Source organism: Pseudophryne corroboree, chromosome 1, assembly GCF_028390025.1.
Source record: "Pseudophryne corroboree isolate aPseCor3 chromosome 1, aPseCor3.hap2, whole genome shotgun sequence".
NCBI classification, from domain to species: domain Eukaryota; kingdom Metazoa; phylum Chordata; class Amphibia; order Anura; family Myobatrachidae; genus Pseudophryne; species Pseudophryne corroboree.
This window is the reverse complement of record NC_086444.1, coordinates 131,736,714-131,750,129: the sequence shown is the minus strand read 5'-3', so window position 1 is coordinate 131,750,129 and position 13,416 is coordinate 131,736,714. Positions and strand designations below refer to the sequence as shown.

Sequence of the window (13,416 nt, the reverse complement as noted above, 5' to 3'; positions counted from 1 at the left end):
CCTAAGCTTGTTGTGCCCTTCTCTATTATGATAGTGCACCTGCCCACGGAAATTGGTGGATTTTGTGGGGCATGAACACAACCAGGAGCTTGGTTATCCAACATACAGCCCAGACTTGCCCCCCTGCGACTTCATTTTCCCAAAAATTGAGTGGAAGATGTGTGGGATTCGTTTTGCGTCACCGGCAGCTGCAGTGGAGACCTTAATCCAGCATGTAGAAGACATACCTGCTTTGGACTGGTCCAGCTGCTTCACCAAGTGGTTTGAGCGCATGCAACTTTGCATAGACTCCTCTGTTAAATACTTTGAAAAAATTAAATGTTCACTTTCTTTGTAAATATAATAGTTTTTGTGCACCTGGAAACTTATTGCACACCCCTCGTATTACAAAGTTCAAAAATGTATTCTGATCTAAAGATTCTGATTTGTTTTCATATAGTAGATTACATATTTTAAGGTTATTTCTGCAACAATTCAAATCAGTAAGTTAATAAAACTAAATAAAATTTGAAATTTATCTAGGAAAAAAGTAATTCTGATATCTGCATCTATTGTTGTCAAGCACTAAGTGATGCAATTACTGTAAATTGTATTAACAGAATATACTTTTTGTATAGTTCCCCAATGCTGTGAGCTTCAGTGTGCGTGTATTATAGGAAGTCCTCCTCTGTCTTACAGCAGTGTGTGGAAGATGTGACGGCTGTACACTGTCACCATTCAGTAACAGTATCACATGTGTAGTGCTATAGATGAACTTACAATAAATACTGTATAATAAAAATGTCAGTTTATTGTAGAGGCACATTTTAAAGATCACTTACTTTATCCATATAGTTATCTATATGGGATAAAGTATATCACTTACTTTATCACACATATATAACTTTTCAGCAGAGAAAACCTCAAATACATATTCCTACCTTTCTAGTAGGAAGCACACTTGTAAATATACTGTTTCTAAGAGTGGTGCATCTATACCCAGTATTCTACATGTAGGAGTGTGTCCAGTAAAACGCAGCACCCAAACCATAGAGTGAAGCCTGAAGTCCTTCATAGACATTCCCTCCAGGCGTTCTTATGACATTGGGATGGGTAGGGAAACTTCCATATAAGCCAAATAAGTTCCCTTCCTAATACTTCTAAGGATATGGTATGTGTGAAGTTTAGTAAATATAAAGAATGTATGTATAGTGTGTTCTCTGTTACAGAGCTGTTGCAAATAAACTTCAAGTCATGGTTGGTGATGTTTTGAAGACGGATCTGCCTTTTTTTGACCTCTGTGTGGCCAATTTACCTTACCAGGTACTGTACATTCAGGCAGTGACCAGTTTATCTTACCAGGTCCTGTACATCTAGGCGGTGTCCAGTTTATTTTACCAGGTCCTCTACAACATCTAGGCGGTGTCCAGTTTATCTTACCAGGTCCTGTACATCCAGGCAGTGTCCAGTTTATCTTACCAGGTCCTGTACATCCAGGCAGTGTCCAGTTTATCTTACCAGGTCCTGTACATCCAGGCAGTGTCCAGTTTATTTTACCAGGTCCTGTACATCCAGGAAGTGTCCAGTTTATCTTACCAGGTCCTGTATATCTAGGCAGTGTCCAGTTTATCTTACCAGGTCCTGTACACCCAGGCAGTGTCCAGTTTATCTTACCAGGTCCTGTACACCCAGGCAGTGTCCAGTTTATTTTACCAGGTCCTGTACATCCAGGCAGTGTCCAGTTTATTTTACCAGGTCCTGTACATCCAGGAAGTGTCCAGTTTATCTTACCAGGTCCTGTATATCTAGGCGGTGGTCAATTTACCTTACCAGGTACTGTACGTCTAGACGGTGTCCAGTTTATCTTAGCAGGTACTGTACACGTAGGCAGTGTCCAGTTTATCTTAGCAGGTACCATACATCGAGACAGTTGGGCAATTTACTGATGTGCCCTCAGACACCTGGGGGGTATGTATTAGGGTGTGAGAATCAGAAAGTGAGAGCGTTGGGGAGATTTCTCCTGGTGCTTTTTTTTTTTTAAAGTGGCAATCAATTACATGGTAAAGCCAGGTTTATTTTTGCACGTAAATGATTGCCACTTTAAAAAAACAGGAGAACTCTCCCAAAATCTCAAACTTTCTGATTCTCACACCCTATTACATTCCCCCCCTAGTCTCAATACACTGTTGGAAGATGCCTGGCGCGAGTGAGCTGCGGTTTAATTTTGCATCTTAAGGCCCATACACACTAGAAGATATTTTCTATAGATATGAGTGATAATGACAGTTCTGAACGATCAAATCGTTCAGATCATTCTAGTGTGTACACAGCAAACGATGAACGATTTGCGCGCCCGTGGTCGTTGGAAGCAGATTGTCAGTCGTCTATGCATGCAGCTCAATCCCAGCAGAGCAGATCGTTCGTCGTTCAGATCGTTTGTAAAAAAAAAAAAAAAAAAAAAAGCTCCGTGTGTACACTCGTTTGTCATCAAGTTCAGGGGAAATCGCTCATCTTCCACATTGTTCATCTTTCAAGTCTTCTAGTGTGTATGTTCCTTTATTCACACAGCAAACGCAGAGAAACACCATTCAGTCTGTACCAAAGGCACCAAACTTTGGACCATATTCAGCGTTAGTTGCAGCGTTAGCTGCTATAAGCAGAATGTGCAGCTGCTGTTGCTGGCATGTCGAGGGCGGCCCAGCATCCAGATGTCTGCCTTGCCATGCAATTACAATTCAATTGCGATCGCATCGCAAATTTAGAATTTGAGGTTGACCCCTGCATATGCAGCCAGGCTGTGTGTGCAGTCGGTCCGGTGCCATTTTTCGGGTTGCATTGGTCGCACGTGACATCTCACGGGCGCCGCGAAAACGCTTTGACTCCGCCCATGTTTTTGCCAATATCCCCGGCAACGGTCAAATGCCCGCCACAGTCAGTTATATTGTGGTCACATCCTTCTGGGATGCGACCGCAATGTGAGTACTCATGCACGCACATAGGGGGTAATTCCAAGTTGATCGCAGCAGGAAATTTTTTAGCAGTTGGGCAAAACCATGTGCACTGCAGGGGAGGCAGATATAACATTTGCAGAGAGAGTTAGATTTGGGCGGGTTATTTTGTTTCTGTGCAGGGTAAATACTGGCTGCTTTATTTTTACACTGCAATTTAGATTGCAGATTGAACACACCACACCCAAATCTAACTCTCTCTTCACATGTTATATCTGCCTCCCCTGCAGTGCACATGGTTTTGCCCAACTGCTAAAAAAATTCCTGCTGCGATCAACTTGGAATTACCCCCATAGTGGCCAATGTGCATGTGCAATTTAGCAAAAATCGTTGGTTTACAATTTTTGATAACTACCGATCCAAGCTTAATGAGGGCCTTTGACTGTAACCGCACAGGAATTAGTTTTAAATATGTACAAAGTCACAGATGAAGCACAACTGTATTGTAGCACTTTGTATACAGACTCAGACTCCATCACATAGATTGCGACAAAGACACACATTTTTACACAATTTTGAATAAAAGGCACTTGGCGCAAGCCGACTCGCACAGGATCTGTTGTCCCGATGGAGGGCTGTTTGGCGCAAATGTGACAATAGTGTATGAGGACACTTCTGCACCTTACCAGGTACTCTATATCCAGATTGAGGCCTTGTTTTATGCCAGTGGCAAGCTGCTTTGATAGTTCTGATAGATTTTTGACACCAAAGGGTCTATTCATGAAGCAGTGGAGAAACAGACCAGTGAAAAAGTTGCCCATGGCAACCAATCAGCATCTCCCTTACATTTTACAGAATGTACTTGGTACTTGAATGTACTTCCTTCAAAGCTGATTGGTTGCCATGGGCAACTTCTCTACTGGTCCTTTTCTCCACTCTTTTCACTGCTTCATGAATAGACCCCCTGGTATCCATGCTTTTATTAATTTAAACGCTTTCCTTTGCTCTAGATTTCCTCTCCGTTTGTATTCAAACTACTGCTTCACAGACCCTTTTTTAGGTAAGTTACCCGCTCAATTGAAGATAAGTTGTTTGTGTTATATTAGTGTCCCTTAAATGAACAGTAAGGGCAATATCCAATTAGCCACAGCTTTTTTAATCAGCTGCCCCCCCCCCCCCACACCCCCAAGGGATATTCAGTTGTCACTGAAGTGCGGCCACTAACGGCACTAATCTGGGATTTATTTTCACCGGAGGCAGAAAAAAAAATCCCTGATAACCAGCCCTATCAGCCCCACTTTTTTCATGGAAATTTATCCCACATCCTATGTGTTTTCACCCCCAAAAAAAACATTTTGGGTGAAAAAAAACGGGTAAAAATTGGATAAGATGATAAAAGAAAACTGGTGATAAACTATTGCTAACTTTTGCTCATCTCCTATAGGGATGAGTGTAGAAATGTGTGATATTAATCTGTGCAGAAACAATGTGCAGTGCTACTGCAAAACCTCACAGCTAATTGAATCGTTCCTTGATGATGAACAGATTAGAAGTTTTTTTGGAAGAGTATCTTCTAATCTACAAATGCAGTCATTTTGGTCATGCTACTGATTATCGCTCTCTAGAGTCATCCACCCCTCAAATGAACTTTATGCTGACCAGTCATGTTGGCAAATCTGGTTGTCATCAACAAAATTAATCCGACATTAGCTATGGCAAGCGTAGCATTACTATTGGGGTCATGCAGACACTGATATAATGGAATACATTCCGGATGCTGGCGGTCAGAAGATAGACACCCGGCATCCCTATGGTGAATATCCCGATAGGGATTTGGTAAGTATACTTATCCTACCCCCCCTAAGCCTCTTCCTGGATCCTAAGCCTCCACGGAGGTGCCAGACCCTAAATCCCCACTTAGGGCGGAATCCTATTAGCAGCGGTACTTTCCCACTGCTAATAGGATTGCAGGGGGCTATCCTATTAGCCCCGATGGCGGCATTGTTTTCTCCCGATGCCGGCACTTAACAGGGATTATGCAAACATGACCCACAATTAAGGGCCGTCCGTCTGTGTCGCGAAAACACATGGGATCAAGGACTTCTTCCCACTCCCGTGTGTTTTCATGCAATCGCAGGTCCAATTTCAGCCGCTCAAAACAGCCTCTAATTGGATTCCGGGATAATGACTATCGGTCATACATCGCGATATCCGAACGTTTTGATCAGCCGAAGCGGCATTGGATACCGCCCTTAGTACCTAAACCTAACCCAGCTGCCGCCATCCTGACCGCATTCCAATCTAATAATAGCTGCTATTCTAGAGACTAATAAATCAGGTTTCAGCCTCTTTGCCTGGAAGGTCTTCACAAGTTGAAAATAAATAGTGCAAAAGTTAAAATATTGGGGGTAATTCTGATCGCAGCAGGAACTTTGTTAGCAATTGGGCAAAACCATGTGCACTGCAGGGGAGGCAGATATAACATGTGCAGAGAGAGTTAGATTTGGGTGTGGTGTGTTCAATCTGCAATCTAAATTGCAGTGTAAAAATAAAGCAGCCAGTATTTACCCTGCACAGAAACAAAATAACCCACCCAAATCTAACACTCTCTGCACATGTCATATCTGCCTCCCCCGCAGTGCACATGGTTTTGCCCAACTGCTAACAAAGTTCCTGCTGCGATCAACTCAGAATTACCCCCATTATAAGGTCCCTTTGTGTTTGCACTTTTGCGTCCATATTACCCAGAATAAAAGTCCACACACTGTGGTATTATTAGATACATTTCAATGTCATTTTTAATGGACTTGAGTATGTAAATAGAACCATGCGAAAAATACAGAAACATGTCATTTAATTTTTTTCCAGATTTTCTGGTTTCCTCAATTAATAGTTGTAAAATGCAATGACTAGTTTAACATTGCCAAAATAAATCTGTATATGTGTAAAGAAACAAAAACAAAAAGTACAGTTTGCTTAAGGGGAAAAATAGTGGAGATTCTGGGAGGATCATGTGACATACGCCAGCATCCCGGCAACACTGTGAATCACGGCGCTGGAACACCGACCGCCGACATCCCGAAGATATGTCACTAGTGGGGGGGATGGTGGGTTAGTCCTAGCCGCCATCCCAGATTGGTTAGGGTAGGGGTAAAATACCCCATCCCGCAGCAGCATTCACATTGTCGGGATGCCGGTGTCGGTCATGTGACCGCCGGTATAATGTATCCCATTAATTACAGCATCAGTTTGTTTTGAACTTTCCTGCTGTTGTGTGCTGCTGTGCTCTCCTGCTGATGTGTGCTGCTGTGCTCTCCTGCTCATGTGTGCTGCTGTGCTCTGCTGCTTTACTAATGTACTTTCTGTATCCATGTCCTAGGTGTGCAGTGCTGATGTTCCAAAGAGAGTTTGCAATGCGTCTGGTAGCCAAACCAGGAGACAAGTTATACTGCCGGCTGTCCATTAACACGCAGCTGCTGGCTCGTGTCGACCACCTCATGAAAGTAAGGAGGGTCTTGTGCTGTTATCCATGTTAGTAAGCTTGCCAGTTAGCTTGGCTCCTGTGACATATCAGGGCTGGGTTGATAATGTTGATATTATCTTAGGCCGCAAAGCTATACCTCTAAATACACTATTACCGTGGAGCCGCTATGGCCGCTAGACTAAATGCACTTTGTACGCTATTTGCATTCAGAGTCCTGCACGTGGTACGCACTTGGCGTACACACGCCGCGCTGAGTGTACAGAGTACGCTCAGTGTGCGCACACACAATGGATAACCTTTAAACCTTGTTAATGATACAATGTAATGGTATGCTTACACTTTAAACCTTTAACAGCGAAGTACTGTAATGATGTAATACCTTTAAACCTTAAGTAGCGCTGGCGGTACAAAGTACCCGCAGTGCGTACACCTTATCAATGCTTATACACCTTAAACAGATTAATACACTATAAAGCCCATGCAGGAAAGTGAAAACACAACACTGATTTGTAGTTGCAACCACAGGGTTCTAAGGCCTCAGTGGATTAATTCCAAAAGGTAAACACTACAAATCATACACTACAGGCTAACAAGTAAATCTAAACAGAATAATGGCTACAGAGAATGTACATACGTGAGAATGTTCGCAAGCGCAACCCGGCTCGGTCCTCCGCTGGTCATACTGATAGCGTTCAGAGTCTTCTGACCGGCCAGGCAACAATGGTCTTTTTATACACAACAGGCATACACAATACAATGGTCACTGTAATCTCATTGTCCATTGGACACAGGGATGTGTCTCTACATTACAGAAGAGGTCATAGGTGGATTTGAATAGGTGGGCGATGTCTTTTCCCAACAGCTCTTGTGGGTGGTATCCTCTGGATTCCCGCCGCATACATAAAATACAGTAAATACAGTTAATGTTCATATTCTACTTTTGTACATAACTATACGCAGGAATAAGCGATCTTTCTCTAACTAACACCGGAATGTTACCCTCAAAATACCCTACAGCTGGATACTAGACATCACCTTCCAACCTTTATCTGACCCTTCCTATCATGCAAAGGCGATTCCCTCCGTCCAGGAACTGTTTAAACTAGTAATACTCGCTGACATGGTCTAGGGGAACTATATCTAAAATGTACACTATTTGGGTTAAATATGTAATGTTCTAATAACCCTCTATGCGTTCACAAACTCTACCGTAAATGCGCATACCACGCGCTAAGGCGCATGGCCGTTAAAAGCTCCATTACGCAAATTGCGGATATGCGCACGTACGGCAGAGCGAGTGCACGCGCAGCGGGCATGTGCATGGGGTTAGTACAAGGCATATACATTACAATATTTTTCGACTTTGACAGGGTTTAAAGTAAGGCATCAGTGATCTGGGTAGGGGACTTTGCTGAACTCTAATGGGCCCTTCACACTGGGCGTTTTCCGCCGAGGTGCCCGACGGCTGATATGGGCGACCCAGAGGGGGTGGGGGCTGACAGGGGGAGTGAAGTTTCTTCACTCCCTCCCCCAACCCGCCACCCGGCCCCATAGCCCTGCATGCTAATATGGACGAGATTGTCCATATTGGTATGCATGTATGAACGAGCGCATCGTTGGTACATACACACTGAAAGATATGAACGATATCTCATTCATATCTTTCAGTGTAATCGCTTAGTATATGGGGCCCATTAGTGGGTGCAATGTGCATGGTATTTGTTAATTGATATTTCTGCTAAATTGGTGTAGTAGCAGATTTACTTGTGCACTGATAGTTCCACATGTGGGGAACCTAAAATAAAGATGGTTATAGGACTACGGGCAATTGGTGAGAAAAATATATATTGCTATTAGGATGTGTGGCTAGAAGATTGTCTGGTCTTGAGGCTCCAAATTATTGGGGAGACGGGGGGTGTTTGGTGGGGGTTTTTTGTGTGTTTTTTTTTTTTTTTAACTGTGCACCAACACTTTGTATTCTTACCTATGCTGATTGAGACTTATTTGGGCTTATGACTCCCTGTGCATGGAGGATGAGACTGGTTTGGGCGAGGGGATTCGAATTGATGATGGCAATCAGCGGCAGCCTTTGATTGGCTGAATCCTCCCTACTTATGCTAATTCTTCAGTTTCTCTTACGTCCTAGAGGATGCTGGGGTTCCATATAGTACCATGGGTATAGACTGGTCCCTTGGGAGCCATGGGCACTTTAAGAGTTTAATAGTATGGGCATTCTCCTCCCTCTATGCCCCTCCTACCAGACCCAGTTTAGAAAATGTGCCCGGAGGAGTCGGTCACAGCTAGGGGGAGCTCTTAGGAGTTTTTCTAGTTTTATTATTTTCTGAGTTTAGTTAGGCTGCTGGCAACAGACTACGTGCTTCGTGGGACTTGAGGGGGGGGGGGGGGGGGGGGGGGGGGTAGGAACCAACTCTAGAAGTTATTGGTTCTCTATCTCCGCTGACAGGACACTGAGCTCCTGAGGGTGCTGATCGCAAGCCACGAGCACGGCCGCCACCCCTTAACAGAGCCAGAAAAAAAGAAGAGTGGTGAGTACAGAGCAGGTCGCCGGCGGGAAAGGCGGCACAACGGTGGGAGCACAGCTCTGACAGGCTGCGCTCTGGAAGGCTCAGCAGCACACTGTGTGCGGCGCTGTGAGGGGCGTCCTGGGCCAGCGCAATCACCCTACACTGGTCAGCACTGCTGACCAGTGTAGGTCATCCCGCTGTTAGCGAAAAAATACCTCAGGCCAGTATAATACAATAAGTGCGGGAAGACGCGCCATTACAGAGGGCATGACTTCTCCTCAGAGCGGATCCAGCGCTCACCATCGCCATTTTCTCCTTGCAGTTCATCAACAGAGACGCTGGCAGGGAGCGCTGGGGAATCAAATCCCACAGCTGTGCCTCTCACCCCAACTACGCACCCTGAAAAGCGTACACTTGCCATATAATGCAACTGACATATGAGGGGTGCAACATATTGTTTGAGGTTGTTAGAGATGAGGAATATTTTAAATATATATATATATATATATATATATATATGTATATATATAAATAAAATATGTATATATTATGTAATAAATGCTTTCCCGTTATTTAGGGCGTTAGACTCCTTATTTGGGAAAACCTGAGTACACCCAGAGTTATAATCCATATTCCTAAAGAGTGTCTAAATTGTCAAAGAAGGTTGTGTTACCTGTCCCTGGTACAACCTCCATAAAGGATTAGGCAGATCGCAGATTGAGACTACTATCTAATACTGTGCACTGCTACAGGTGTGGCTCAGAGACCCTCGCTTGCGTAGATCTCTGGGGCTATAGTTACGTGGTCATGCTCCTTACTTGATGATTTAGATTCTATGTATAGGAGAGAGATTTGCTTGTTTCTATATCACCTACAGGATTCTACAGGCTTCACGGCTGGAGGCCATGAAGGAGATAGGCCTGCGTCACGCAGGGGCCACTACTCTGGCAGTTTAGACAAGCAAGCTACACCAATGGACTGCAGATACAGAATCCAAGAAATGTATGGCGGGTCCGCCCTTCACAGGTGAGGCCCTTTTGGGACGCACCGGATACATGAATATCCATGCCAACTGCGGTTAAGTCGACATATCTTCCTTCCGCAGCTTCAGAGACCAGGAAATTATATCCTACACCTACACTGCAATCCCTTCGAACCGCAAGGTTTAAACATGAGTCCAAGGGTTCCTCCACTTCCTTTAGAGGACCTTGGGGAAAATCCAGAAAACCTGCAACGCCAGGTTCCCAGGGACGGATTTCGGATTCTGCCTTCTCAAACCCTTCGGTTTGTTGGTGGACCTCACTGCCTGGGGATCAGGCAGGTGGGAGCGAGACTAAAGAGATTTCAGTTAAACATCTGGGCGACATCCTGCCTAGACCCCCTGGAAACGGTTAGGTTGCCCAGGGGTGCAGACTGAAGTTTCTAGTACTCCCGCCTCACATATTGGGGGTCATTCCGAGTTGATCGCTCGCTAGCAGTTTTTAGCAGCCGTGCAAACGCATAGTCGCCGCCCACGGGGGAGTGTATTTTCGCTTTTGCAGGAGTGCGAACGCCTGTGCAGCAGAGCGCCTGCAAACACATTTTGTGCAAAACAAGACCAGCCCTGTAGTTACTTATCCTGTGCGATGATTGCTGCGACGAGTGACACGGTAATGATGTCAGATACCAGCCCAGCAAACGCACGGCCACGCCTGCATTTTTCCAAACACGCCCAGAAAACGGGCAGTTGACACCCATAAACGCCCTCTTTCTGTCAGTCTCCTTGCGTTCGGCTGTGCGATTGGAATCGTTACTAGAACCAGTGCAAAACCTCAATGGACTTCGTACCCGTACGATGCCCGTGCGCATTGTGGTGCATACGTATGCGCAGATTAGCCGGGTTTTTTTCACTAAATGCTACGCAGCGAACAGCAGTAGCTAGCGATCAACTCGGAATGACCCCCATTATTACTAGCTTCTCGGACAGAAAGTACACTACTGCTGGAAGCTATTCAAACATTTGCCAAACAAATGTAATTGTTCCAGTTCCACCTCACCTACAACACAAGGGTTATTACTCAAACCTGTTTGTGGTACCGAAACTGGACGGTTCGGTAAGGCCAGTATTAGACCTAAAAACATAGAACCCTACTTGAGGGATTTCATATTCAAGATGGAGTCTCTCAGAGCGGTGATCTCAGGTCTAGTGGAGGGAGAATTCCTAGTATCCCTGGATATCAAGGATGCGTACCTTCACATTCCGATCTGGCCGCCTCACCAGGGTTATCTAAGATTTGAGCTGCTGGACTGTCACTATCAGTTCCAAGCACTGCCATTTGGCCTCTCCACAGCACCAAGGGTGTTCCCCTAGGTCATGGCAGAGATGATGCTACTCCTCCTCCGCAGACAGGTAGTGAACATAGTTCCATATCTGGACGATATGCTCTCTCAACTCGCCTACTCCAGGATCTTGGGTGGATCCTGAACCTTCCAAAGTCACATTTGAAGCCGACAGAAAGTGTTGATGATCCAAACAATGGTCCGTGATGTCCTGAAGCCAGCCCGGGTATCGGTTCGTCAGTGCATTCGCCTTCTGGGGAAGATGGTAGCCTCCTACGAGGCTTTACAGTACGGAAGATTCCACGCACGGTTCGTCTAACTGGCTCTCCTGGACAAATGGTCGGGATCACATCTTCACATGCACCAGCGGATACACCTGTCGCCGAAAGCCAGACATTCACTCCTCTGGTGGCTGCAAACTTCTCACCTAGTCGAGGGCCGCAGGTTCGGGATTCAGAATTGGATTCTTCTAACCATGGATGCAAGTCTCAGAGGTTGGGGAGTAGTCACCCAATGGGAGGACTTCCAAGGAAAGTGGTCAAGTCAGGAAGCTCTCCTTCCGGTAAACATTCTGGAACTAAGGGCCATATACAACGGCCTTCTACAAGCTACACATCTTCTGAAAGATCAAGCCATGTCAAGTTCAGTCGGGCAACGTCAGGGCGGTGCCCTACATAAACAGGCAACAAAGAGCAGAGCTGCAATGTCCGAGGTAACGAGAATCCTCCTCTGGGCAGAAAGACACGCGCTGGCGCTGTCAGCAATCTTCATTCCCGTAGTGGACAACTGGGAAGCATACTTCCTCAGGAGATTAGGGCCTCTATCCGGAGATATTCACAGAGGTAACAAGCCGATGGGGTGTACCTCAGATAGACATGATGGCCTCTCGCCTCAAAAAGAAGCTTCGGAGATACTGTTCCAGTTCAAGAGACCCACAGATGGTGACGGTGGATGCCCTGGTAACTTTGTTGGTGTCCCAGTCAGTGTCTGTGGTCCCTCCACTTCCACTCATCCCAAGGATTCTCAAACTAATAAAAAGAACAAGAGTTCAGGCGATCCTCTTTGCTCCGGACTGGCTAAGAAGGGCTTGGTACGCGGATCTTCTGGGATTACTCTTGGAGGATCCGAGGCCTCTTCCTCTTCGTGAGGACCTTCTTCAACAGGGGCCATTCGCTTATCAAGACCGCGGCTACGTTTGACGGCATGGAGGTTGAACGCCAGATCTTAGCTCGGAAAGGCATTCTGAAAAAGGTAATTCGTACAGGCTAGGAAGGGAGTAACGTCAAAACATTACCATCGCATTTGGTAAAAAGTATGTGTCTTGATGTGAATCCAAGTAGTTTCCTACGGTGGAGTTTCATCTAGGACGTTTTCTCCTCTTTCTGCAAGCAGGTGTGGATGTGGACCTACGCTTAGGCTCCATAAATGTCCAGATTTCGGCCTTGTCCATTTTCTTCCACAAACAATTGGCTGCCCTCCCTGAGGTTCAGACATTTTTGAAAGGAGTTCTGCAAATCCAACCACCCTTTGTGCCTCCTACGGCACCTTGGGATCTTAATGTGGTGCTGCAATCCCTTAAATCGGATTGGTTCGAACCTTTGCAGGAGGTGGACGTAAAGTTTCTTACTTGGCAGGCTGTCACAGGGGGCATTGTCGCACAAGAGCCCTTACTTGATTTTCCATGAGGATAGAGCTGAGCTCAGAACACGTCTGCGATTTCTTCCAAAGGTTGTGTGGGCTTTTCATATCAACCAACCTATTGTGGTGCCAGTAGCTACTGACCCCTCGAGAACTCAAAGTCGTTGGATGTTGTGAGGGCTTTGAAAATATATGTGAAGATAACTTCTCGTCACAGAAAGTCGGACGCTCTGTTTGTCCTTTATGATCCAAACAAGGTTGGGTGTCCTGCTTCTAAGCAGAAAATTTCTCCCTGGATCAGGTTTTCTATCCAGCATGCTTATTCTACGGCAGGATTGCCGTGTCCAAAATCTGTTAATGCCCACTCTATTTCTAAAGTGGGTTCTTCCTGGGCGGCTGCTCGGGGTGTCTCGGCTTTACAGCTTTGCCGAGCAGCCACTTGGTAAGGGTCGAACACATTTGCTAAGTTCTACAAGTTCAATACTTTGGCCTCTGAGGACCTAAAGTTTGGTCAGTCTGTTCT

The 13,416-nt window shown here is 45.5% G+C and overlaps 1 protein-coding gene across 3 annotated transcripts in view; it reads left to right on the top strand.

Moving 5' to 3' along the window:
* DIMT1 (DIM1 rRNA methyltransferase and ribosome maturation factor) overlaps nucleotides 1–13,416 on the top strand; it is a 41,156-nt gene that overhangs the window by 13,179 nt on the left and 14,561 nt on the right. For all 3 annotated transcript variants that reach the window (XM_063963080.1, XM_063963075.1, XM_063963068.1), the window contains exons 5-7: nucleotides 1,209–1,302; nucleotides 3,938–3,987; nucleotides 6,307–6,430. In XM_063963080.1, coding sequence (XP_063819150.1) covers nucleotides 1,209–1,302; nucleotides 3,938–3,987; nucleotides 6,307–6,430 — 268 coding nt within the window. The remainder of the gene's footprint in view (nucleotides 1–1,208; nucleotides 1,303–3,937; nucleotides 3,988–6,306; nucleotides 6,431–13,416) is intronic.